The sequence below is a fragment of the Salminus brasiliensis genome, chromosome 2 (genome assembly GCF_030463535.1).
Source record: "Salminus brasiliensis chromosome 2, fSalBra1.hap2, whole genome shotgun sequence".
NCBI lineage: Eukaryota > Metazoa > Chordata > Actinopteri > Characiformes > Bryconidae > Salminus > Salminus brasiliensis.
The window spans coordinates 29,016,694-29,039,898 of NC_132879.1; the positions used below are offsets into that span (position 1 = coordinate 29,016,694).

General features: G+C 41.8%; 1 protein-coding gene across 2 annotated transcripts in view; it reads right to left on the bottom strand.

Moving 5' to 3' along the window:
* Positions 1–22,465, bottom strand: part of dgkzb (diacylglycerol kinase, zeta b) — a 28,333-nt gene extending 5,868 nt beyond the window's left edge. Inside the window, exons 1-25 of one of the 2 annotated variants that reach the window (XM_072672303.1) lie at positions 21,573–22,465; positions 17,687–17,698; positions 10,368–11,318; positions 8,095–8,203; positions 7,627–7,722; positions 7,245–7,322; positions 7,080–7,136; positions 6,890–6,958; positions 6,278–6,349; positions 6,066–6,182; positions 5,577–5,648; positions 5,326–5,421; positions 5,107–5,189; positions 4,910–4,970; positions 4,599–4,712; positions 4,238–4,378; positions 3,928–4,006; positions 3,749–3,804; positions 3,570–3,632; positions 3,087–3,160; positions 2,841–2,952; positions 2,449–2,648; positions 1,916–2,016; positions 690–769; positions 288–354 (exon numbers count right to left, since the gene is read on the bottom strand). In XM_072672303.1, coding sequence (XP_072528404.1) covers positions 288–354; positions 690–769; positions 1,916–2,016; positions 2,449–2,648; positions 2,841–2,952; positions 3,087–3,160; positions 3,570–3,632; positions 3,749–3,804; positions 3,928–4,006; positions 4,238–4,378; positions 4,599–4,712; positions 4,910–4,970; positions 5,107–5,189; positions 5,326–5,421; positions 5,577–5,648; positions 6,066–6,182; positions 6,278–6,349; positions 6,890–6,958; positions 7,080–7,136; positions 7,245–7,322; positions 7,627–7,722; positions 8,095–8,203; positions 10,368–11,318; positions 17,687–17,698; positions 21,573–21,763 — 3,151 coding nt within the window. In that variant the 5' untranslated portion in view covers positions 21,764–22,465. The remainder of the gene's footprint in view (positions 1–287; positions 355–689; positions 770–1,915; positions 2,017–2,448; positions 2,649–2,840; positions 2,953–3,086; positions 3,161–3,569; positions 3,633–3,748; positions 3,805–3,927; positions 4,007–4,237; positions 4,379–4,598; positions 4,713–4,909; positions 4,971–5,106; positions 5,190–5,325; positions 5,422–5,576; positions 5,649–6,065; positions 6,183–6,277; positions 6,350–6,889; positions 6,959–7,079; positions 7,137–7,244; positions 7,323–7,626; positions 7,723–8,094; positions 8,204–10,367; positions 11,319–17,686; positions 17,699–21,572) is intronic. The other variant, XM_072672302.1, reaches the window with a different exon arrangement.
* Between the last annotated feature and the right edge of the window lie 740 nt (positions 22,466–23,205).

Consider the following 23,205-nt stretch of genomic DNA (forward strand, 5'->3'; position numbering starts at 1 on the left):
AAAAATTAGCACACAATGTTGTTAAAAAGTATCGGTTTCTTGAGAAACATTTGTATGTTCTTCAGTTTGAAACTGTGGAGGAACCTCTTAAGGTTCTCAAGGCACTTCAAGAGGTTCCTCTACAGTTTCAAATTTAAGGATCCCTAAAAAAGGCCTTAAAAAGAAACTTTTAACATTGTAATAGAACATATTTCAATGGCTACATTCACGTTAAGCTAAACATTACAGTAAGACACACATGTATTTATTGATACCATTATTTCTTTTATTTCAAATTCATTGCTTACAGTCTAGGAAGCACCATTTTGGAGAGAGTTTTGGCATGGTTACAGTGTCCGAGTTCACATTACGCCCCTGTTGAAATAAAAAGAGAAAAGAAACTAAGCGAAAAGACTCCTGTCTCACTCATTCTCTGAAAGTGTCTGAATAGTCATAGTCACTCTGACACGGTTACTTTAACCTAAAGGAATTGGTAATAATGGAATCATATGACATTCAGCACGTGTCAAACACTTAAAAGAAAAAGGGAAAGTAACTGTTAAGTCATAAAGAAGAAGCTGCTTATACTGTTCAAAACAGTGAATCTAACAACACAGCTATAGAACACAGTGTTATAGCATGAAAGGCTAATGTATCAGGGACCTTTCTGGAACACTGACTGGAACTATTAGGAAGATGTGAAAATGTACCTCAGTCAGCTTCTCAATGTGCAGTCGACAGGTCTCCAAATCACTGTCTCCAGACACGTTGATAAAGCCAAGAGGAATTGCTGAGAAAACGGACAGAAAGAATAAGTTCTGATGACTTTGCACTCATAGAAACTGCACGTCACAGAAATATCAGGCTGACAAACTGCTCAGCACTAAACACTGTTTGATTTATTATTCAAAGTGGTTGTAAATAAAAATGCTAAAAAGACAAACTGGGTCAAAGTTTCTGATGACTGTAATGCAGTATCCAGTATAAAATACACTCAGAGCATTTCACAAACAGTGGGTTGAGCTCCCCTATGCTCGCAAAACAGCCTCAATTCTTCGTTGGGATTCTGGCCCATGTTGACATGATTGCGACACACAATTCTGGCAGGTTTTTCAGGAGCACTTTCATGCTCGAGCCTTCCATTCCACCACATTCTAAAGGTGTGCTGTTGGATTCAGATCTGCTCATGGTCTCATGGTCATGTTCATGAAACCAGTTGTATTGCAATTGCATTGTGCCATGCTGTATCATCATGCTGGGTGTAGCCATGAGAAGATGAGTTCGTTGTGGTCATGAAGGGATGCACATGGTCAGCAACAATACGTAAACAGGCTGTGGCCTGGACTGCTGCCACGAGGTAGGTTGCTGCCAAATTCTTACCCTACCTTCGATGCGCCACAGCAGAAATCTAGATCCATCAGACAAGGCTACATTTCTCCAGTTTTTACCAGTCCAGTTTGTCCAGCCCTTGCCCACTGTAGCCTCAGCTTTCTGTTGTAGGCTGACAGAAGTGGGCCTCAACATGTAGCCCACCTGCCTCAAGGTTCAACATGTTGTGCATTCTGAGATGCTTTTCTGATCACCACAACAGTACAGTGGTTATCTGAGTTAATGTTCTGTCAGCTTAAAATAGTGTAGTCATTCTCCATTGACGCCGCTCATCACAAGGCATCTGCAGAACTGCTGCTCACTGCACCTTTTTTTTTTTTTTATTATTATTTTTACACCATACTGTTCAGACTGGTGAGCTGAAAATCCCAGGAGATCAGCAGTTCAAGAAATACCCAAACCAGCCTGTCTGGTACCAATAATCATTTTGCTGCAGTATGATTGGTTAATTAGATAACTGAATAAGTAGGTGTAGAAGTGTTTCTAGTGAAGTGCTCTGCGAATGTACACGTAAACGTTCAGTATGAAAAAGCTCAGTTTCACTCACAGGCCTCCTTCAGTTTGTCTTTGTCATAGTGTAGAGTCTCGTAGTCATGCATGCTGATTCTGCTAACTTGGATCTGCAGCTGTTCAGAGATGGGCTGCTGACTAACACCACACACACAGAGACACACATACAGACACACCCAAGACAGACCGGCATGTATTGCTCACTTAAACGGCTTCAGTCACATTTAATACTTTTATTTATTGAATTATTTTAAATGTTAATGTGTTCTGTGTATTTGATATTTGTCCACAAATACAATCCATTACTCATTCAAGTCTTTGTACTAAAGAGGAGCTGTTGACATAAGTGATGTATTTTGTCATGCTTGTAACCTCAGCTGTACCAAGACAAATTATCATTCCTTTATGTTGCCTTATTAAAACTATCCAACTATAAAACTATGGATGATCTATCCATCAACTATAAATATATAAACATCCATTATCATTTCAAAACAGAAAAACAAAATAGATCAAGAACATACTAAAATGGATGTGTTTAATATCGCTTAATCCAAAACTGAGACTCACTCATTGAGCTGAGGGAGGGAGATCCTCCTCTTGGTTTTCTGCACCATGTTGGCCTGATTCCTGAGGGCAATGCGAATGATGGAAGGAGCGAGTCTGCAGGGCTCGCCGTCCACCTGCACAGGGATGGGCTTGAAGGTGGTGAGCGTCACTTCGTGGCACTGATTTAGCCTTTCTCCATGACCACCCACCTGCAGAGTGGCCTGCACACCGATGACAACACTCTTTATTAACAAAGCCTGACATTTAGCCCATAACACATTTGTTAAAGGAGTGTCCGATGTTGGCTTCTGTAATGTTGCACCGAAGCGATGAGGCAAACGGTGTGAACATGAAACAGACATACAGTAATCTCTGAAAACCATACGGTACCAGGGACAGAGAGGTGACTTTACCAGAGACGTCATGGTGAATCCGATAACTTCGATGCGACCGTCATCGTGCCTCTGAGGCTCAAAGTCATGGTGCTCACTCGGGTTGCCCCACGGCATTGTACCAGCGCAGTACCTTCACAACACAAACACCAACATCAGTCACTATATTAATCTTTCTAGAGCACCTGAACAGCACCTCTATACAATGATAGAAGACCGGTCGAGTTGTTCTTGATGTTTAACAGCAGGGGGAGCAGTTTCAATTACCTAGGAATGTTGAGAAAGAGCAGACACTGCAGCTTCAGTTCCTGAATTTTACTAGTGAGGTCCACACCATCACACTGGAGACAACAAACAACAGATGCACAGATTAAGGATCGAGTACATTTAATACAGTTCTTCAGCTGCCCATTAGCTCTAGGCTTACAATCTAATATAATCTTATTTAATCTATAATTTAAAGTGCAAATTATATTGATGCATACCAAAGGGTACACAATTTCTCCCTTACTGCACATGTAGTTAATCAGCCAAGACCCATGGTTTGGTGTTTTGTTCAAAACTCCCTTCTTTAGTTTTGCAGTGGAGCTACAAGATTAACGTATCTAGCAATTAACTGAAGCATAGAAACAGGCAGGTTGTACTGTTGAAGACAACATTTGGGGCAAGAGGGAAACTCGAACCTCGTAAATCCTTTTTAAAAAATAGGTTCTGACATTTGAAACACTCAAGAAATTCTTCCCTACTCACCACCACTCTGATGTGCTTGGATAGGTCTTTGGAGCTTCGCATGAGGAAGTCAGAGAATGCAGTCTAGGACAAAAAGTTTGAAATGAGTAAGAGAATTTTTTTTTTTTTTTAAATTAAATAAATAAATAAACACACACACAGACACACAAGTAAATCTCATGGCTTAGCAGCAAACTCACCCCTGCATAAAACATCTTGTTCCGAAGACGGCTGTTGAATTTTTCAGGTTTGGCCTCTGCAAAATAGATAAGACAGTTCAAAAGGATCCACCTCTGAAAGCATTCAGTTGTTAGATACCTAAATCAAAATTATGCAAAAAATAAATAAATAAATAAAAAAAGTCTTTGAAGATACACACCTCGAGATTCATGGAATTCCAGTGTCACATGTGCATCAAAGCCCAAGCTGAAGTAGTTATTAAAGACATTGATGGGAAGCTAAAAATATAAAGACAAATTAATTAAGCTGTATTCATATAAATTCTTTCACTGATACACATTCCATTCATGTCAATTACATAGTCCATCTCATAGCAGTTTGATAACTAGCAAACTTATGGTGAGGTCAGGTCACTGACTGTTCGCTTTAGTTTTGGGGTGCAAAACCAAAGAGATGTAGAGATGTCGTGGAGTGTGAACTGTTCGTTCCTGCAGGAAGTGTGAGCTGACCTTGTCTGTCTGGTGTTCGTCCTTCTCCTCCTCAGTGGCCTCCGGGTTGGGCTCCACGCTCAGGTTCCAACGGTCCAGCTGTACAATGTTTCCTTCCTCCACATGAGACAGGATTTTAGACACAGGCTCATCTGTGTAGCCCTAAAGAGACGCAGAGCCAACACCACATGAGCTGTCATACAGATAAATCAATGGCACTTGTGTTACACAAACTTCCCTACTTTAACTACATACATACTAGATAAACATGAACCCATTGACACCATGCCTTCCTTTGAAAGTATGTGGATTTCTACATTATTACTAAGAAACTGAGGTCTGATTGTTATCCAGGAACATATCAGCATTATGGTTCTCTTACCCCTCCCCAATTGAGTGTTCTGGCCAGGTCGTTCCCTGTGCCAAGAGGTAGGACAGCTACAGCAGGCTGAGGATTCAGCTGCAGCTCATCTAGTACAGACAGGATCCAGCCAACCTGCATGTTCAACGAGCAGCAAGTCCATCATGAGTAACTAATAATTATTATTATCATCATCATCATCATCATATTATTATTATTATTTTTATTATTGTCATCCAATCTCATTCATTCAATGTCTGATCCGATAGATGACAGAAGGTCTGGTCAAAGCACATACAGTTTTAGTGACCATGAACACCAGTTTTACTGACCGTTCCATCTCCTCCACATACCAGGATGCGCAAGTTGGGCACCTTGCGGTACATTTCTAACCTTAATGAAGAATAGAACAGCAGAAATTTTAGAATATATATATATATATATATATATATATATATATATATATATATATATATATATATATATATATTCAAGAACATTTCATGAAAACTAATGTATCAGTTCTTACCCCTCCTTAGGCCCACCCTGAGAGAGGTCGAACACTTGTCGTGGATTTAGGAACCACATAAAAGACCTGATCATTTTTGCTCCCTTCAAAAAAGAAAGGTAAATCAAACCAGTCGGTTGAAGATCAGCATTGTCACATGTCTACCCGAATACTTTGCAAACCAAGAAAATGGCATTTAATAGAAAGGGGGGAAAAAACGTGGCTGTGGAAAACACTGACCTGATTTCCACCGCTCTTTGGGTTCACAAACACAAGCAACGGCTTCATGAGTTGGGAGGGAATTGGCTTCACTATAAAGTGCTTCCATTTCCCATCCTAGCCGAGGGATTAAGAACAAAGGCTTATAATTCTGCTACATACAGTTGCTGAGCACATTTCAACAAATGTGTCCAGTGCTACTGGTGTTCATATTACAGCGTTCATCAAAGTGTCACAGGACTGACTGTATAGTGTTTAACTGAACAGGTTACCTCTGGTGTTTTCTTGCTGCCCTTGCTTTTTAGAGATGTTTTCTTCCTTCTTTTGCTCGACTTTAGTGATGCCTGAAAGGAGCAGTGTTTGAGGCAGTTTTCAGGGGTATTTAAATAAAGCTTTACTGGGAGCAATAAACTAGAAACGATGCCTTTCTTGACTTTCCCCATGTGATAATGTCTCAGACTCCTCATTTCTTGGTCAGGTGATGCTTTGAACACATTGCTTGCATTACTTTGTAGTATATTCATTGCTAGAAGTTTTATATTTAACACAAAAGCTTTCTCTGGTTTGTCTTATTACAAGCTGGCAAGCATGTAAATAAGTTACATTAGGCAAGACGAAGATGAAGAGAGATATGAAACCAGACAGCAGTTCTGCGCTAGATAATTTAATTGCCAGCCAAAAAATTATTTTTTTTTATTCTTCCTCCAGCTCTAGTGCAGGTAGTACAAACAGAATTTTGAATGGGGTGGGTAAGCACGCACCTGCTGTCTGCGGACTCTGATGATCCAGGTAGGAGGCACTATAACAGCAGCATGAGCCCCGAGAGAGCAGGTCTCCTCAATCTGCTGCAGCATGAAGCACGTCACCTTATTGTGGTACTGCAAAGCGAACACAAATCCACCAACTTACAGTAAGCGACCAAATCTACTGCATCCGATAAGCAGTAAATACAGTAAATACTCTGGTTACTTACTGCCTGTTTACACCAAGAGCAACTGATGGCCACTATGTCTTTACTGTGAAAGGAAAACTTCTGCTGGAAACCCTGAGGTAAGAGGGGGGGATGAATGAAGAGAGAGATATGCATCTGATTTAATCAAATAACATATAACAGAAAATAACATAACAGAAAATATTAAGAACAAATGTTTTGGCTTTTTTTTTTTTTTTTTTTTTTAGAAATCAAGAGAAGTCCCTTCCATTAAGGTCTGTAATGATATCAGGATCATATCAATAAAAAATGCCATCAGACAGATGTTTACATGTGTATATATATATATATATATATATATATATATATATATAAAAATATATATATTTTTTTATTTTATTTTTTTTATGGGAACCAAATATGGTACTTTGGCATTACTGAAAGAATACTTTTTAGCACCTACATATTTTTAAGAGAGCTTAACGTGCTAAATTTCAGGTGATGCTGAACATCACAATATCTGAATAAGTCTCTATAATGCTTAATACATTATGTATGATTTTCTGAATGTTTATTTTGGCAGAGAGACGTTGCCAGTATCTGGAAAATACTGGATATTGGCAGCAGTTTACAAATCCCATCTAGATTAAATACCTTTCCACACTGTTTGCATTTCCCATCCTGCCGTCTCCTGTGGACCCAGTGATGCCTTACAGTACAAGCCTGAAAAGAAAAAAAGAAACACAACATCCCAGTCAGAAGCAGATCCTACAGAACTCAGCTCTAACGAGAACCATGCTAATTTTACAGCAAATAAAACACAGGTTAATGGGTACTGCCTCACCTCTCGCACATTTCTCATGCCTGGTTCCCTGAATGATGGCTTACACTTGAAATTAATCTGGGGACAAAAGCATAGCTTATAGGGGAGAGTAATAACGCACTGTATGACATGTAAAATGAATCTTGAACAACCAAACAATCGAGCAATAAATTACATGAAGTTTACCTTCTCTAACTGCTCCATACAGGTCATGTGAACAGCTATTTTGCAGGCAGCACATTTATAGCGAGGCAGTGATTTTTGCTGTTGGTGAGAAAGGATATTGTTACAGTTGGCCTGTGACACATGCTTGATGCCTGCCATTGTACCTGTGCTTACACCCTTTCAACAGTGGTGGGAGCTCTTGCACTAGGCTTGCCGAAGAGATACAGCATTATGCACCACCAAGACTGATGGATTCGTTTGAACTCCCCAATTCAGAGATTAAACCAGCATGCCTTTCCAAAAAATACCACCACCACCTATTAGCAGTTCTCTGCCTGGCAGCACAGATGGAAGGGTAAGTCAAAGGAAAGGAAAAGAGGGGAAGAGCAGCATATGTGCTCACCAGTGATTTGGCTAAGCAGTAAGGCTCTCCAACATAGCAGAAATCTCCTGAGAGACTGGTCTCAAACCAGACATGCTGTCCAAACTGAGCATTGTCCTGTGGGGTACAGCAAAGCAAGAAGCAAACTTGAAACAATTAAAATGATATTTTATTAAAATGTTACTTGAATTTATAATTAATCAATTAAATAGTTTCCAAATAGTTTCAAACACATCTCTCTGTATAACAGCTTTTATAGGTTGCACATGCATTCGCCACTATTTATTTATGTCTGTAATAGACTTAATGTAGACTTAAAGTTTCAAAAGAAAGAAAACCACAAACACCACAAACTGCTAGTGGCCAGAAATCATAATAATGCAATCTGCTAGTTTTCCCTCATTAACCACTGCAGCCCAAACAAGTTTAATTTTGCCCAAAGTTATTTAGGTTTTTGTTTTTTTTATTTTTTAAGAGAAGGGAACTCACGGTCCAGTCGACTATCTGGGAAATTTCTTGGTTAGCTTCCCACTTGGTCGGCATTGTGGCACCGGACTGGGTGGTCAGGTGTTGAACACCAGACTTTGCAATAGCTTTTCTGAAACAACACAAATGTACACGTGATGATGGAAGAAAACGTTTATTTGCATTTTGGTGAACTTAAACTCCAATATCCAAGTCCTAAAGAGCACTAGCCAGAGGTAAAGACCATATCTGCTCACGTCAAAGACACAAATGTACAGAACTAAGGCCAATAATTAAGGGCAAATATAAAAGGGGGAGAAGGTATTACCAGTAGCAAAAGCCTGGATGTATAAATATTGTTGGTATTACAACTTGACATTCAGCCAGGACTGTATGTGGTCATTCGCCTGGAGCACACCAAGGACCTCTTTAAGTTGCCTCCGTTTTACGCCCATTTCAATCAATGAGTCTATTTTCACTCTCCGCCTCCATGGGGCACTCCAGTACGCAGATCTTGCAGATCTCTGAACGTTCCTACCACAAGCATATTGTTCCCTCCAAAAGGCACAGTTATGTGCACCAATAATACACAGATCTTCCCTTTACATAATCACAAAAGCCTACATATATCAGCCCATTAAAAGCAGCCTATAGGTGAGAGTGGGGCGCCATGGAATGTGAGGTAAAACGTAACTCAGCCCTTTTACATAGTTAAACGTAAAATGCTTTCGGTTTTCTTCTTCTTGTGTCCAATAGCAATTGGAGATATATTCTCAATTTTCACCATAGACATGATGGTAAGTATATTCATCATGAGGGATTTATACCTATACTATTTATCACTCTCTATTAGCACTGTCTAAGTGACTGTAGTACAGCACCAAGCATATGTCACAGCTAGAGCCAGCCAGGCTACAATACAGCCTCCACATGGCGGTTAGTTGGGTTAGTTGTAGCACAGAGTTGAGAGAATAAAAGTGGCCACTGCTCTTCTGACCCAATAACTGTAGCAGAGTTCCAAACTAACAGTTGCTGAACAGGGGCAGGGAGGACAAATGGAATGTCACAAAAGCATTTGTAGGTGTCTCAATACTTTTTGATATTTTGATGTAGTTAGCTCAGAAAGGTTGCCTGGGTCAACAATATAGAACTCGGTTGAATTTACAATTTTGCTATTAGTCTAGCAGACCATTTAGCAACTGTACCAACTAGCTTATCAGTGTGTTACCTTAAAACAGCCTTATGTGAGAATGTCTTTTTTTTATATAAATAAAAATCACGCGGACCTGGAGTGGCAAAGACAGAGATGCCATTCTCCCAGTTACAGGTCAGTGGAGCATAAGCATGATTCTGAAGCTTTCATTTGAAGGTAAAATCGCTACATAATATTGCTAAAGTTAACTTTTATAAGCAGCAGGTGCTGGAAACTAAGTCTATTTTATGATTTGTTGCAGATGTGTGTACGCTGTATAAAATCTTTCTTAAATACTACAATTAATTATTTCCTTAACGCCACAATCATCTGTTTTGCCAGCGCAAAGTGCAGAAGGGCAGCACATAGAGCTGTTTAGTCTCTTCTGCACCCAAACATGACACGCCCATATCTCTCCCATAAAGACTGCACAAAGCAACAGCCATTGCGTGAGCTCGCCTGAATTCACCACCATTGGTAAGGTTCCACGGGTGGCTTAGGACAGGGGAGGTTCAAATGTATTTTTGCATCCTGTGTTAATCAAGACCTTGCTCATTGTGACCTTTGTGTCCAATCCCTGCTGTGCAAATCAGTGACGCTTAGCAACCTGAGGGCGGGCGGCCCACTGGGTGATCAGTGGCACTGATTAGTCACGTCGCCGTGCTATAGTACTTGCTCCGCTAATGAGCTAGCGCCATGGAGCTCAGATCCACAGGACAGAGATTTAGAAGGTCAACACGGAGAACAAAATCCTCATGTGCAGACAGCCCACCTCACTCCACTCCCATTTCCAATCTAAATGTTCTGACGTCTACCTAATGATGGCAGGCACTAATACCAGGAAACTGTCAGGGGTAAAACTGCTCACATTTCATCTTGTTGAGAGTTCTTCATGACTAAGGTGTTCATGAGAGCCTTGGGGAAAACAAAGCTTTTTAAAGAAGTACTCCCACATTTCCTGAACAATTCTAAAGGATGTTCAATGTGTTCAAATTTGAACCAGGTTCTAGACTCACTGGAGATATATAAGAGGGTTCTCTGACTTACCATTAGTGCAATTAACTACCATTAACGTCACAGATTTTAAAGTAAAGGTTTTACATACGAGAGGAATCCACTCCATGATTCCAGTCTGGGGTCATAATGAGCTCCCATTAGTGGGTTAAGTGAAGTGTGAGTCTTCAGACAGGTGGAGTTTCTGCGACTGGGTAGCGGCAGGCCTCTCCCTGGCCAAGGGCTGCCCGCCTTGGAGATGGTGGAGACACGTCTCCGGCGCCTTCTTTGGCTGCTCCTACAGTAGCGCCCCTGTGGGCCAGTTTCAGGATGTCCTAGGTGGGAGGAGTTTCTCCTGAGGCAACGTGGGACACGGATGAGTGGGTGGGCCTGGACTCGCTCTACAACCACACCCAGAGGTAGGCAGTCCCGCTGGCACAAAATCGAGGAGTTTCTAAACTCCCACTCTGAAGAATCTGCTTCTGTGAGACAATCCTCAGATGGATCCGAGTCCTGACCAGCATCTGAGTCAGAGGTGAAGCTCAGGCTATCGCTGTCGCTGTCCCCTTCTGAGAGCAGAGGGTCCGAACAGATACTGCGGGGCGTGGGGGCATTCCCTTTGAACTCCAGCTGCGCAACAGGCAAATCACGGACATCCTCCTCTTCTTCAGTCATTTGAATAAGGCTGGCCAGTAGCATGGAAGGGCCAAGAAGATGCGTGTCAATGTTGCGAAGCTTGCTGACTTTCTTTCGGCGCACAGCAAAGCGCGGGTTGGCACCTGGGGTGGTGGTACTGGAGCGGCGCCTCGCGCTGCCACTTTTGGCTGCTCGACTAGGGATAGCGTGGGGCAGCGAATGCAGCTGGATGCTGGACCGCCTGCGCTGGGCAAGCATAGCCGAGGGTAGGCCCACGCTGGAACGCCTGCGGGCGCGGCTGGTTGGCACGGCAACGCTGGGCCTTCTGATTCGGCAAGGCTCTGGCTCCTCTTCGTCTGGTCTAGCAAGCCCCGCCTCCTTCCTCTTAAAGTGACGCCGGAAAAACGTGTCCATGACGGCTCCCTGTCTAAAGCGTCCCTGTGGCTGTTGGTGTAAAATTCATCCCATGAGCAAGGGGTATTAATTTTGAGATAAGTCTAAAGCCTTGAACATCTCACTGTGTTGAGCATGACCTTAACCCTTTTCCTTTGATCATGTTAATCCCAGTTTAATTCCAGCCCTTAATGTGCTAATTACAGCAGACTTTTGCAAGTCATCCAACACAGATAAGCATGCAGACAAGCCAGACACATTCAAAGCGACTCAAATATTACAGTGCCTTAAAAACAGGGCCTCATATTTTTTCATATTTTCCACTCTAAACGGTTTCAGATCCTTATACAAAATGAAGCACAAGACATGGAGTACAAGGAACCAAAAACACAACCAGTTTTTAAAAAATGATCACATCAACTACAACCAAATTCTTCTTATAACCGGAGAGTCTGAAGAGTATTTCACAATACTGTGGAGAATTTACCTATTTAAGGTAGTATTTAAGGTAGTATTCAAGGAAGGGTTCAGGTCAGGACTCATAAGACCACTTCAAAACATTAATTTTGTTCCTTTTTAGCCACTCCGCGATGGTGAGGTTTAACAGTATTGTCAGTGATCAGGCTTGTGTGGGTCACATTTAATTAATTCCAATTATAAACTGCTTAGTCAAATTTTTTAAAGATCTGAAACAATCTAGTGTGAAAAAGCAAACAGAAAAAAACATATATATTGCCCATACATATCATATCATTGCCTTGCCTGATGACATCAACATTTGGTGAGGTTGCAAGGCGCTCAAAATTAAGCTGTGCTGACCTCCTGATTATCAGTCTTTGACACAGAGATGGTCAGAACAGACTAAAAAAGGGATTCTGACCCTTGGCTAATAGCTGGCTGTGCCAATTATAACCGTCCCCTATCTCGCTTAGGGGTGCTGAGCAGCTGTTCAGTTTCATTAAAAGTTATTAAAACCTGTGGGCATTACAGTCAGGCCAAACACTGGACTCTGTTTGCATGCTGTAGTGCTGCATTTATTAGCTATAAATTTCCTCCACTGACCGGAGAACAAACAGTACTGCACTAAGTGATGAAACAGCAAATTAGCTTTCCATAATATCAATCAAATGAAGCTACTTTCCAGCCCTGCCGGAAGAGAGTACAGAGGCTCCTGGGTTAGTGCTAGTGAAGAATTACAATAATAGCAATAATCCTAATAATAACAGCATCAGTCAGCAGTTCATTTGGGTCTCACAGGCACCACCAGTGATCTAAATCCATAGTAATGTCATCCATAGGCCAGCTAAGGTAACAAGATATGATTAGGAAGGTCTTTAGGTCTTTCCTGCTTCTCTGTTTCCAGTTAGTCAATCTCCATTACCCTGTTTCCATCAACAAACAGATATTTTAAAGCAATGCAGAGAATAACAGGACCAGTCAACATCCCACAAACCAGTGACTGACTTTGAATACTTATTTACAGTGCAGTTAGTTTACAGATTTCCTAAAGATGCAACTAAACTTTGGCGGCTTCCTCTGTAGGGGCAAACAGACAACATCTGCATCTCAAAAAAGGTTCTCTAAGGAGGACAGGTTTTACAAAAAGGTACAGCATTCAGAAAGAATAAACTCCTATAATCCACTATAATCGACAGGCAGATGTTGGAGTCAGGCAAGTTTAGCACTAAATTATTGCAATAGTGAGTCAACACATGCTTAGATAAGGAGTGGCAGATCTACAGAACCTCTGGCGCTGCATTCTACACATGCCCAAACCCAAATGTAACCAAGTAGAGTGAAGGCTCATAAGCCAACCACCAAAACGCCACCTACCATCTATACGTCTGACCTCAAAACACCACACATGACCTTTCGTATATACCCACAGTACAGCTGACCTCAAGAAAGGACTATGTTAACCAGGACAACTAAACTAATACACCTGTCCCTGTATGAAAGTTAAAAAGAGAGAGCAGTAAGAGTGTACGACCTGACAGATGGAGCCGTCCTCCTCCTGTTCTGAAACACAATGGATTGACAGTGGGTGCGAGAGGGAAAGAGAGACAGAGAGAGAGAGAGAGAGAGAGAGGATCAGGTAAAGGAAGAGAGGGGGAGCTACAAAGCATAGAGACACACAGGGCTCATCGATTGGCTGTGGAGAAGACAGCGGGAGTGAAGCCAAAGACTAAGCCTGTGGTTTAAAATAATGACCGATTACCAGATCTAGCCACACACTGTGCTTGTGACTGATACACACACAGGTTACTATTTCCTGTGAGGACTCCCTCGGTGCATTACACTTTTTAATAGATATCCTGTCTGTATTCAGCGTAAGGAGCCCAAAACTAGGTAGCATCACAAGCCTGGACAGCTCTGATAATGATGAAGCCAAAAAAATGTAAACTACATGAGGGCAACAGTCTCAGACGTGTTACCCCTTCTTCCTAGGCTTCGCTCATCATGAAGTAAAGTCTAAGTTAAGGAGTCAAAATGGGATCATTTTGGTACCACAGGTAAGCAGAGTATCACCGCCAGATTTAGCTAGTTAAAGGAAAATTAACTCGACAAGCAAGGAAGCAAAACCCGGGAACATGAGGGAGGATCTGTGCTAAGCCAAACTTAGCAGACTGGCTTTTACCATCTCCTCTCTCCAACATCTACACCCTCCAAAACAAACTGAACTACCTCAGACTAGAGACAACCACAAATCAAAAAGGCAAATCAAAAGTGCCGTCCCACACAAAGAAGCCAAATCCAGAGAAGCAAGCAGGTGCTAGACTAAAAGCTGTCCCTAGCAAACAGGCCGCAATCCCTTCAGCGAACAGCACATACCGTGTTGAAGACACCAAGAGGACACAGAGAGGACAGCAGCATTATTCACCAATAAAATCCCCAGTGACGGAATAATAAAAAAAGAAATTGGTACAATGTTCTTGGTACTGGACTAAAAACACAGGCATGGTATTGTTTGCTATGCTTTTTTATATTATACTTTGCCTCGCTACATGGCTCCTGTGACCGGTGATGTGCACCACTCACCATAAAGAAAAACCAGAGTGCATCATTCTGAGGTAAAATAACACGGTTGTAAATGGATGTGTAAAATGGCATCTGGGCCCCCAATAAAAGTCACACACTTATTTATCCATCAAAGAACAGCTTAATACTGAATGAATGCATTATAAGGCACTTTTTGATTAATGCACTGGATAACACCGTTTAGTTCTTATGCAGTGGAGTTTTTTTTTTAAAACAAGAGAAGTGGTTTTCCTATGGCATCACTCTAAAGAATACTTTAGACTTTCCTTTTAAGAGTGTAAATTTACACACACACACACACACACACACACACACACACACACACACACACACACATTGGATTAATGTCGAATTCTCTATTTTTTCTTCTTTTTCCCCCCTACATTTCTATCATATGAGGCTAATGGGCAAATACGTGCTATAGCTGACCAGAGGTCAGTCCTGTGTTCAGCAAGCATCCTTCATTGTGTCAGCCCTTCACTCTGCTTCTCACCAGACAAAAAGACACGGCAGAGGCACTTCAACACCACGACAATGCCATTCATTTCCACTTCAAGGCCCCTGGGCTCCTGCATTATGGATCAATGTGGATAAACCAGTCCAAGGCCTGAAAAAAGCTGCATGCTAATTTAACACCACAGAATGCAGACCTGGCCCGCTGGCCGTTTATTATGAGCCTCGCTTAAAATACAGTGTGTCAATACCGTCCACTTAATCAGGTTCTCATCCTCTGCAACACTTCCGCTCATAACAGCCGTACTACGGCACACAAAGCCAGACACACACGAGGAAATAATTACTACTCTTTTGAAAGGGGGGAAAATACTGCTGCTTACTGTTGCTGTTACCATGGAAGAGGACCTGGCAACCATGCCAGCTAGCCGCTATTTTTGTCTAGAATACACAACTAAACTTTATGCAGTGGTTTCACACATTAAAACAAATCAGACCCTATTGTGATGTGCAAAGCTGTGGTGAAGAGGCCCTGGGTTTCAGAAGGTTGTATATAAATTATAAAGTATTTAATGATGATGATGATGATGAGTAACAGTATTACAAGCATGTCTAACATTATAGGTTTTTTCATACTGCATATTTGCATAGTTTCTAGGTTATTATTTCTTAATGTTTTTTATGCTAATCTTCCAGCATGCCCTTCTATACATCTTCAACATGGTCACAAGGTGCAATTAAGCCATAAGCAAGTATAAATATATGCACAAAAAATGATTTACTGTAACTGCAACCTGAAATATGATCCTTGGTGCAGAACAGTCTTATGGCAAAGGGACTGTTCAGCTGCATGAGGAGGGAGTCCAGTGCTGAGAACATGCAGCACCTCCGCCATCTGCTGGACAAAAACAGCTGAACAATTTATCCTACAAACTGCAGCCAGAGATAGTATGCAATCAAGTCTTACATTCGCTTTGATTGTTTTTTTAGTTATTTATGTTTAACCACAGCAAGACTGTTTCCTTCTGTTCTGCTTTTATTGGCTGGTTTCTGGCAGTGGAAGCTCAGAGCTGCATATCCTAGACTGACTTAGCACTGTAACAAATTTTACTGGATAGTGTTGCTGTCCTCCTGGCTTTCTGCCCAGTTTGCTAGCTGAAGAGATTGTAGGCCATCGGCTGGGATAGCTTTTAGCCTAGCACATGGCTTCTTGTAGGCCCACCTCCCTTATTGGGCATTATAGTTTTTAGCCATTTTAGCCATGCTTTCATATTCTCCCGAAGTAGACGCTGTTTAGGTGTCGAGAGGCTTTATAGAGAGTTAATGTAAATTGTGGAGGTGCACATAAAGTTTGGAATTGGACTGCTTTGTTTGGGTGTTTTTTTTTAAGGTTTTTTTTTTTTATGAAGAGACAATGATTTTATTGTAGGACACCTTTAAGTTGAAAAACACTGAAGTATTACTTTAATCATACCAGTACATAAAAAAAAGACTCCAACAGAAAGCTGCAGGTCAGTCACTGTTGTAAAAAAAAATCCTTGCATTTCTGAAACATTATTCTTAATTCATTAATTCTTTAAGTCCTTAAGTTCTCTGGAAATGTAGTCCAGTAAAGGTTGTCTGCTGCTCAGAATGGAAGTAAGAGCATGTAAACATTTGTCAGAATATTGCTGTACATTCCAGGATAAACCCCATCAACGTTACGTGGAGTACCTTTTTGTGGAGCCATTTAGCGATTCCAGCCTCATTTCAGGTCCACTTGCTCAACTCCCACCCAAAGCCAAACTTCCATCCAACAGCTGGCCTGATTCCACTGAGTCACAGCTCAGGAGAGCATCCCTACTGCCCCAGCACACACATACACACACTCTAGCCCATCCAGAGATTCTGACCCTGAGCTATACATAGCAGAGCGGAGAGGGAGAGGTGGTAAAGATAGCAGCAGAAATGGGTCTGTCCCTCTTCAGGTCTTGACTGGGACAGAAACCATGTAAACGCAGACTGCGAAGATTACGATGAGCGTTAGGGAAAGTTAAGGCTCCACAATACATGGTATCGCTATATCGGCTTTCACAGTACTAGAGAAAGGCAATATGGCACAAATACTAGCAAGATACGTCAAGAAATTTGAATTAAAACTATATTTACAAGATTCACAATATTCACTAAAGTTGTAATAGAGAAAAACCCAGTTGTGGCCCATTTATTTTAATAAAACTATGAATACATGGGGTTTTATTTCATATTTCACACACTGCTCTGTATAAAATCCAATTCGCTAGAACCAATTATGCTGGTCTTTGTAAAGGTCCATGTTACAGGTTAGTTTTCTAGAAATACTGACAATAGTTACAATATATTTAGAAAAGAGTATTGTCACATATAATTTATCATAAAAAGAATTAATAAACTCATTGCCCATAGAACCAATATTATTTTGTGCTGTGAACATTTTGAGCATTGCTGGCTAGCTCTTAAAAGGTGCCCTAAAATGGAATAGTTATAATTGCATAGTTCAGTACACAGAACTGACAAACTGTGAACCTCAAATACTGTCGTGTTATAGTTCAAAAGGCAATTTCCAAAACCCCAAAAAGGTTTCAGAGCAGTTTTGATTCAAAATTTGCATAAACCCAGAGCCTCTATAGGCTTAACACAACAACTACATCAGGAGATTATGAAAGTTAGGCTGAAAAGGCTAAAAGCTAATGCTATCCAACTGGTGAAGGGAGAACGGCCGCCCAAATAAGTTTTACGAAATAAGTGCTGTGGTTAAAAAGGCACACAGAAGCCTTTGGAGCATCTCAAAAGGCTAAAAACTAACCCTGCTGACCAGTTACAATCTTTTCAGCTAGCTGACCACACACCAAGCCAGAGGACTTGGTATACATGTAACGAGTACAGCACCACAATTCTGTAGGACTCAGGAATACAACAAATGTATTTGTTCTCTTAACAGTTGTAAGCAAGGCTAGAATAGACTAGGCTAGGTAAAAAACCAGCCAATTAAAGCAAAGCTTATTTTTTTCTGCTTTTTTTTTCCAGACAAAAATCAGCATGTTTTATTCGGGAGGCAAAATAACAGGGTTGTAAATAGGCCTATTAAATCATATCTTGCGATTTTTTCACCCCTACTCAGGTCACATACTTTAAAAGAACAACTTTAACCAAATCACACCAAGGGGTCACTAATGTGCTTTCAACACACTCAAAGATATCAAAATACATACAACACATAGTAATATGGTATTTTGGTATCACGTAACTCTAACCAGAATGCAGTACTGCTTTAGTTCCCCCTCCAAATGCACATTTCCACTGCTAGAGCAAAAGAGGAAATCAGGGTACATTTTTGTCTCTTTTTGTTTGTTATTATTGTAAAAATCTAAAACATGACAATGTAACCTTTCCCCTCCATCATCTGCTTTAACGGGTTTCTGACCAGTAGCTGTAAAACAGGGCTTTACCTTAGAGGGTCAGAGTGCAGCACAGCTGGGCAGTCTTGCTGCTGGAACACAGCGATTAAACCCTGTACCTAGCCTCTGAGTTGAGTAAGGTGTGTCTGCGCAGGGAGTTCATCAACCTGTGCTGGACTCTGGCTCCTCAGGACCAGAGATGGACACTCTAGGGGTATTTTGGCTTTATTGGCTCCTTTTATATCCCGTTGATGTGCTGAGGCACTATCCAGGAGCTAGTGAACTTCACTGTTGTACTGCCACGGTGGACTCTTTCTCAAAGCCCATCTCAGGTGCCTGCGCAGTGCGTGACATTATCAGATTACACTAGCCCAGTGAACACACACTAACAAAGCGGCAAAACAGGTGCCTCATCCGTCTACAGAACAGGTGGAACACACACACACACACACACACACACACACACACACTCACACACACACACAACTTTATATGCTGCACCTAAGGGCTAGGTGATATGACAATATATCATTACCATAAATTCCATAATACACCTTTCTGAACATTTCCAGTCCAATGAAAAATTATGGTTACAACACCCCCCCCCCCCCCCCCACACACACACACACACACACCCCACCACCAAAAGTGCCATAGATGAATGTTCTAAATGAATGATTTCAGAAAATTAAAACATATGTACAACATAAGGATGCAATTAAGCCATTGGCATGAAAGATTGGCATATAAGATCCAAACATGCTTTGACAAGACTAATTTACAACCCTGTTATTTCACCTTATTTTCCCCAGTTATGGGCTAATATCAGACATTTCTACCATTTTACAACAGCATCACCCAAACATTGTGCTACACTGGAGTTCAACAAATACTTCAATACTGTTCAATACTGAATAGCGCTCTGGTGTTACTGCAATCATGACATTATACAGTACTTTATTATACGGTCTGGCCATACTGACTGGATTGATGGTGGCTTGTAGATTCCCCTACCATTGACTCTGTGTTGTTAAATGACTCTGGATGCAACATCCTGGATTTTTTTTGGACAAAAGGGGTGTGTTTGTTATCTCAGAATACATCAGGTCACATTCCATTCTGCAACAGAGCTGCACAACCTTTCACTTTCACTGCTCATCTTCAGGAGTCAGTACTACTCATTCAATCTGAGAACACTCTCAACAGGACTGTTTCAAGGAAAGGCTCTCAAATCTGTTGTCACTCAAAGCTTTTGCACTGTTACACTTCAGAAAATCTGGTTAGACCAGATCAAGTCATTGTAGTTCCTTTAAAATCACACACACACACACACACACACACACACACACACACACAAACTTGATCACCACTGTTTTTTAACTGAATAGACTTTTTTAAATCTGCTATTCTACTTCCTTCTTCCTCACTGGTTCTTACAGTTGGTCTTCTAGCCCACACTTTACAGCTATTAAGGTCTTGATTCCTCTTCTCCGAACAACTTCTCCAAACACCTTTTTGTTTATGTACCAAAAATGCCAAACCTTTGTCTGCTTCCTCCTGCACAACTTGCCAGGCAGACCGGTAACACCAGTGTACACCCACATGCCCAGAACAACACAAAGCACTCAAATGTCCAATGAAAGGGCTTTTCTCTCACTTCCTGAAGTTTCCATAACCTAATCACACATGTGTAAGGTTCTGAAACTACTACCACATAGCATTTCAATAAGACTTCAGTTCACTAAACATCTAGCCAGGCTCTAAGGCCTACACCTCCTAACTCAACTCTATCTCAGGACAATGCAGTTCCTCGCTCAGCTTTGAAAGCACAAGGTCAGCAGTACGCTGCACAGGTGGGTGTGACTGCCGTCCCAACAGGTTCAACCAATATAGACCTTAATTAACTGCTTCGCCAATCCATTAAAGGCGTCCATTTTTAGCAAACCGCAAGAGACAGTAGGATTAATATAACGGCTTGATGGATTCTGAAAGTGCATATTTTAAACATGCCGCACCTTGGCTTGGGTCACGATGGCATAATAATGCTATGTGGGGTAAGCTATTGCTGGGTCAACATACTTGAAAAGGCAGGAAAGAGTGCTGAAAAGCATAACCTGGAAACATTTGTCCTTTTGCGTTGAACGAGGTGTGCAAACCAAGTTCATGAGAGTTGAGAAACAAGCAACAAGACTAAGATATTTAGGAAATTAGGATATTTTGTATCATATCAAGATACATTGTGTTCTCGTGATACACAATATGCTTTTCTAAGCATAGCAAAGATGGTCCGTGCTTAAAGAACACTGATTAACTGCATGTGTCATTATAAACAGTGTAAAAGTAGTTTAAGGTTTAGTTTAATAAGGAGCAGCACATTTTGAATCACATTTGACAATAAATATTGTGTATCGTGAACATGTCTGTAAGTACTGCGATAAAACATTTTCGCCGTATTGCTTGAACATCACTCGTCTTTCTGAACCAGCGCAATTTGGATGGATATGCAGACATGCTGCCAAATAAAAGTACAGTTCCTGTTGGCATTCCACCTTAAATTGAACTTACACACCTCCTCTTTAATTCCTTACATTATTTTAACGCTGCTATGGGACACTTTCTGAACAGCTGACACTAATTTGTTCTATGCATATACTGCTTTGACACGCACTCATTTACATAGCCATTCATAGTCCAGCTAAGTTTGATGTTGTGTAGGTTTTGTCCCGAGTACACGCTGCTGTGTTGTGTAACGCACTCCTGTGTGAAGTGAAGTCCTGTGTAATGTGCTGCTGTTGTGTGTGTGGCACCATGGGCCTGAGGAACAACCACTCACTTCAGTGGACAGAAGTTACAGTATATTGAGGAATGACTTGAGAGGACTACTGAGTTGCTGGGTGACTTAGTTATTGTTCAGCTTCAGGGTCGGCTTTATGGATTTGGACCTTTGCCAGCTTACCTGAACCAAAACTAAAGGTGCAATCCTTGTCATCCTGGCCAAATCTTAGTAAAACTAGATAAGTTAAGCCCAAAGTGTGTCTTAAAAGAAGTTTCGGGGTTGTTCTTTAGTAAAGGCATACGTTTAGGTTCTATATAGAACCATGAAGAACAATTTGGATGCTTAAACGGTCCTTCGCCTGGTTAAACAGGCGACGTTTTTTGGAGCGGTGCAACAGTGTAGATGGATAAAGCACCTTCAAATGATGGTTCTATCTAGCAGAACTTTATAGAACCCTTATTTCCTAGATTGTATGTGGCTAAGAAATTCTGCTTTGAGAAAATCTAAATTTTTTTCTTTGAATTTTTCTTTTTCTTAAAAGTTCTGTAGATAACAATAATTTATAAACTCAACCACATGTATTATATTTCACACACACACTCACTTTCTTCCAAAGAGCCCGAGCCTGCTGAAAGTCTTGCTCTGCGGGCATGGCTGCACTACGGGGACGGAGGTGGACAAGTCCGAGCAGGACGATGAGGCTGAGTCCGGAGCAGCTGGGTCCTCGCCATCCAGCGCAGCCTCCAGGTGGCCAGATGTCCCATTCCCCTTCCCATCTCCCTGTCCATCCATCATGAGCTCGGACTCACACCGGGAGCGCTGCTCTTCCTCTCACTCACTGATAGACACTGTACAGCAATGCAGGCTGAGGGCAAGTAGAGACAATCCATCACAGATACATGCCTAATCATTCAGCAGTAAACTGTTCCACTGGGAAAAGAATAACATAGAAAGAATGAGCAAAAAAAAAAAAAGTTCACTTGAGAAAAATTCCCAGGCTTGTGAAGACAAATGCAATATGCTTGACCTCCATGATGCAGAAGCTCGTTCCACAAAGCAGCGCAGACCATCAATCAGTTACAGATAGCACCAGGAAGTGTGACTCTCTGCGCGTGAGTGTGTGTGTGTGTGTGTGTGTGTGTGTGTGAGTGAGTAAGTCTGTGAGAAGCTCTTGCAGTAAACTTTTCCTTCTTCTCCTCCATGCTCTGGAGCCTCTCCTCTGGTCTTCCACTAACCGCGGACAACGCCACAACTTTGCGAGGCGTCCTCCAGGACACAGCCTCTTCCTCTGCTTACTTTCTTTCTTCCACTTCTGTCACTCACACTCACACCAGGCAGAGTCAAGCCCTCAGGCAGGAGCAGCAGGACTCATAGTTGCCTCGTTATCTGCCCTTCTTGCCTCACCCCGGCTAAAGCTGCTCTTGCCTCATCTCCCCCTTTCAGGCGTTTCCGGACAGACTGGCTCTCTCACACAGAAACACACTTCTTATCGGCTCACCTCTCTGCGCGCACCCCAGCCCTCCCTCACGCCTCCTCTCATTGGCTCAGGTTAGGATGAAGCTGTGTCGCCACCTACTGGCGTAGAAGTGTGTGTGTGTGTGTGGGGGGGGGGGGGGGGGGGTGGCGGTGGATGGCAACCTTGCTTCTGTCAAAGCAAAAGTCAACTCTGCCAATCACATGCTGGAGTTAAAAGGAAGCAGTGCCAGAACTATGCCAAATGTATACCTCCTGACTAATATATAATAATATATATATTAGTCAGTTATATATTAATATAATATTATTATATTATATTATTATGCCATCTCTCATATTTAGGTTTGAAGTGAAGCTCTGAGGTAAAGCAAGTGTTTCGCCCCCACTGGTCCAGATTAAGGCAGGTTATAGCAACATCGCCATGACTGCACTCATGCTCTGTAGCTCCAGCAATGGCCAGGCATCCTCCCACTCGGCTTTACATAAAGCCAGGAGAACAGAAACCCACGCTGCACACGCTACACATCCCCAGGCTGCTTTTAGAACACACGCTAGAGCCAGCCATGGGTTCACACGCGGACTGGTCCACACACACACACACACACACTCCTCTAAGTTACCAATGAGCTAGTCCATTAGGTCAGCATCAGTACAGTGAAACTGCTCCTGTAACAGCGCTTTGACATAAACAGGCGTGTGAGCTAAAAGTTAGACCTATTTAGCCCCTTTAACACCCCAGGTGTATAGCAGCTTAAGACTTT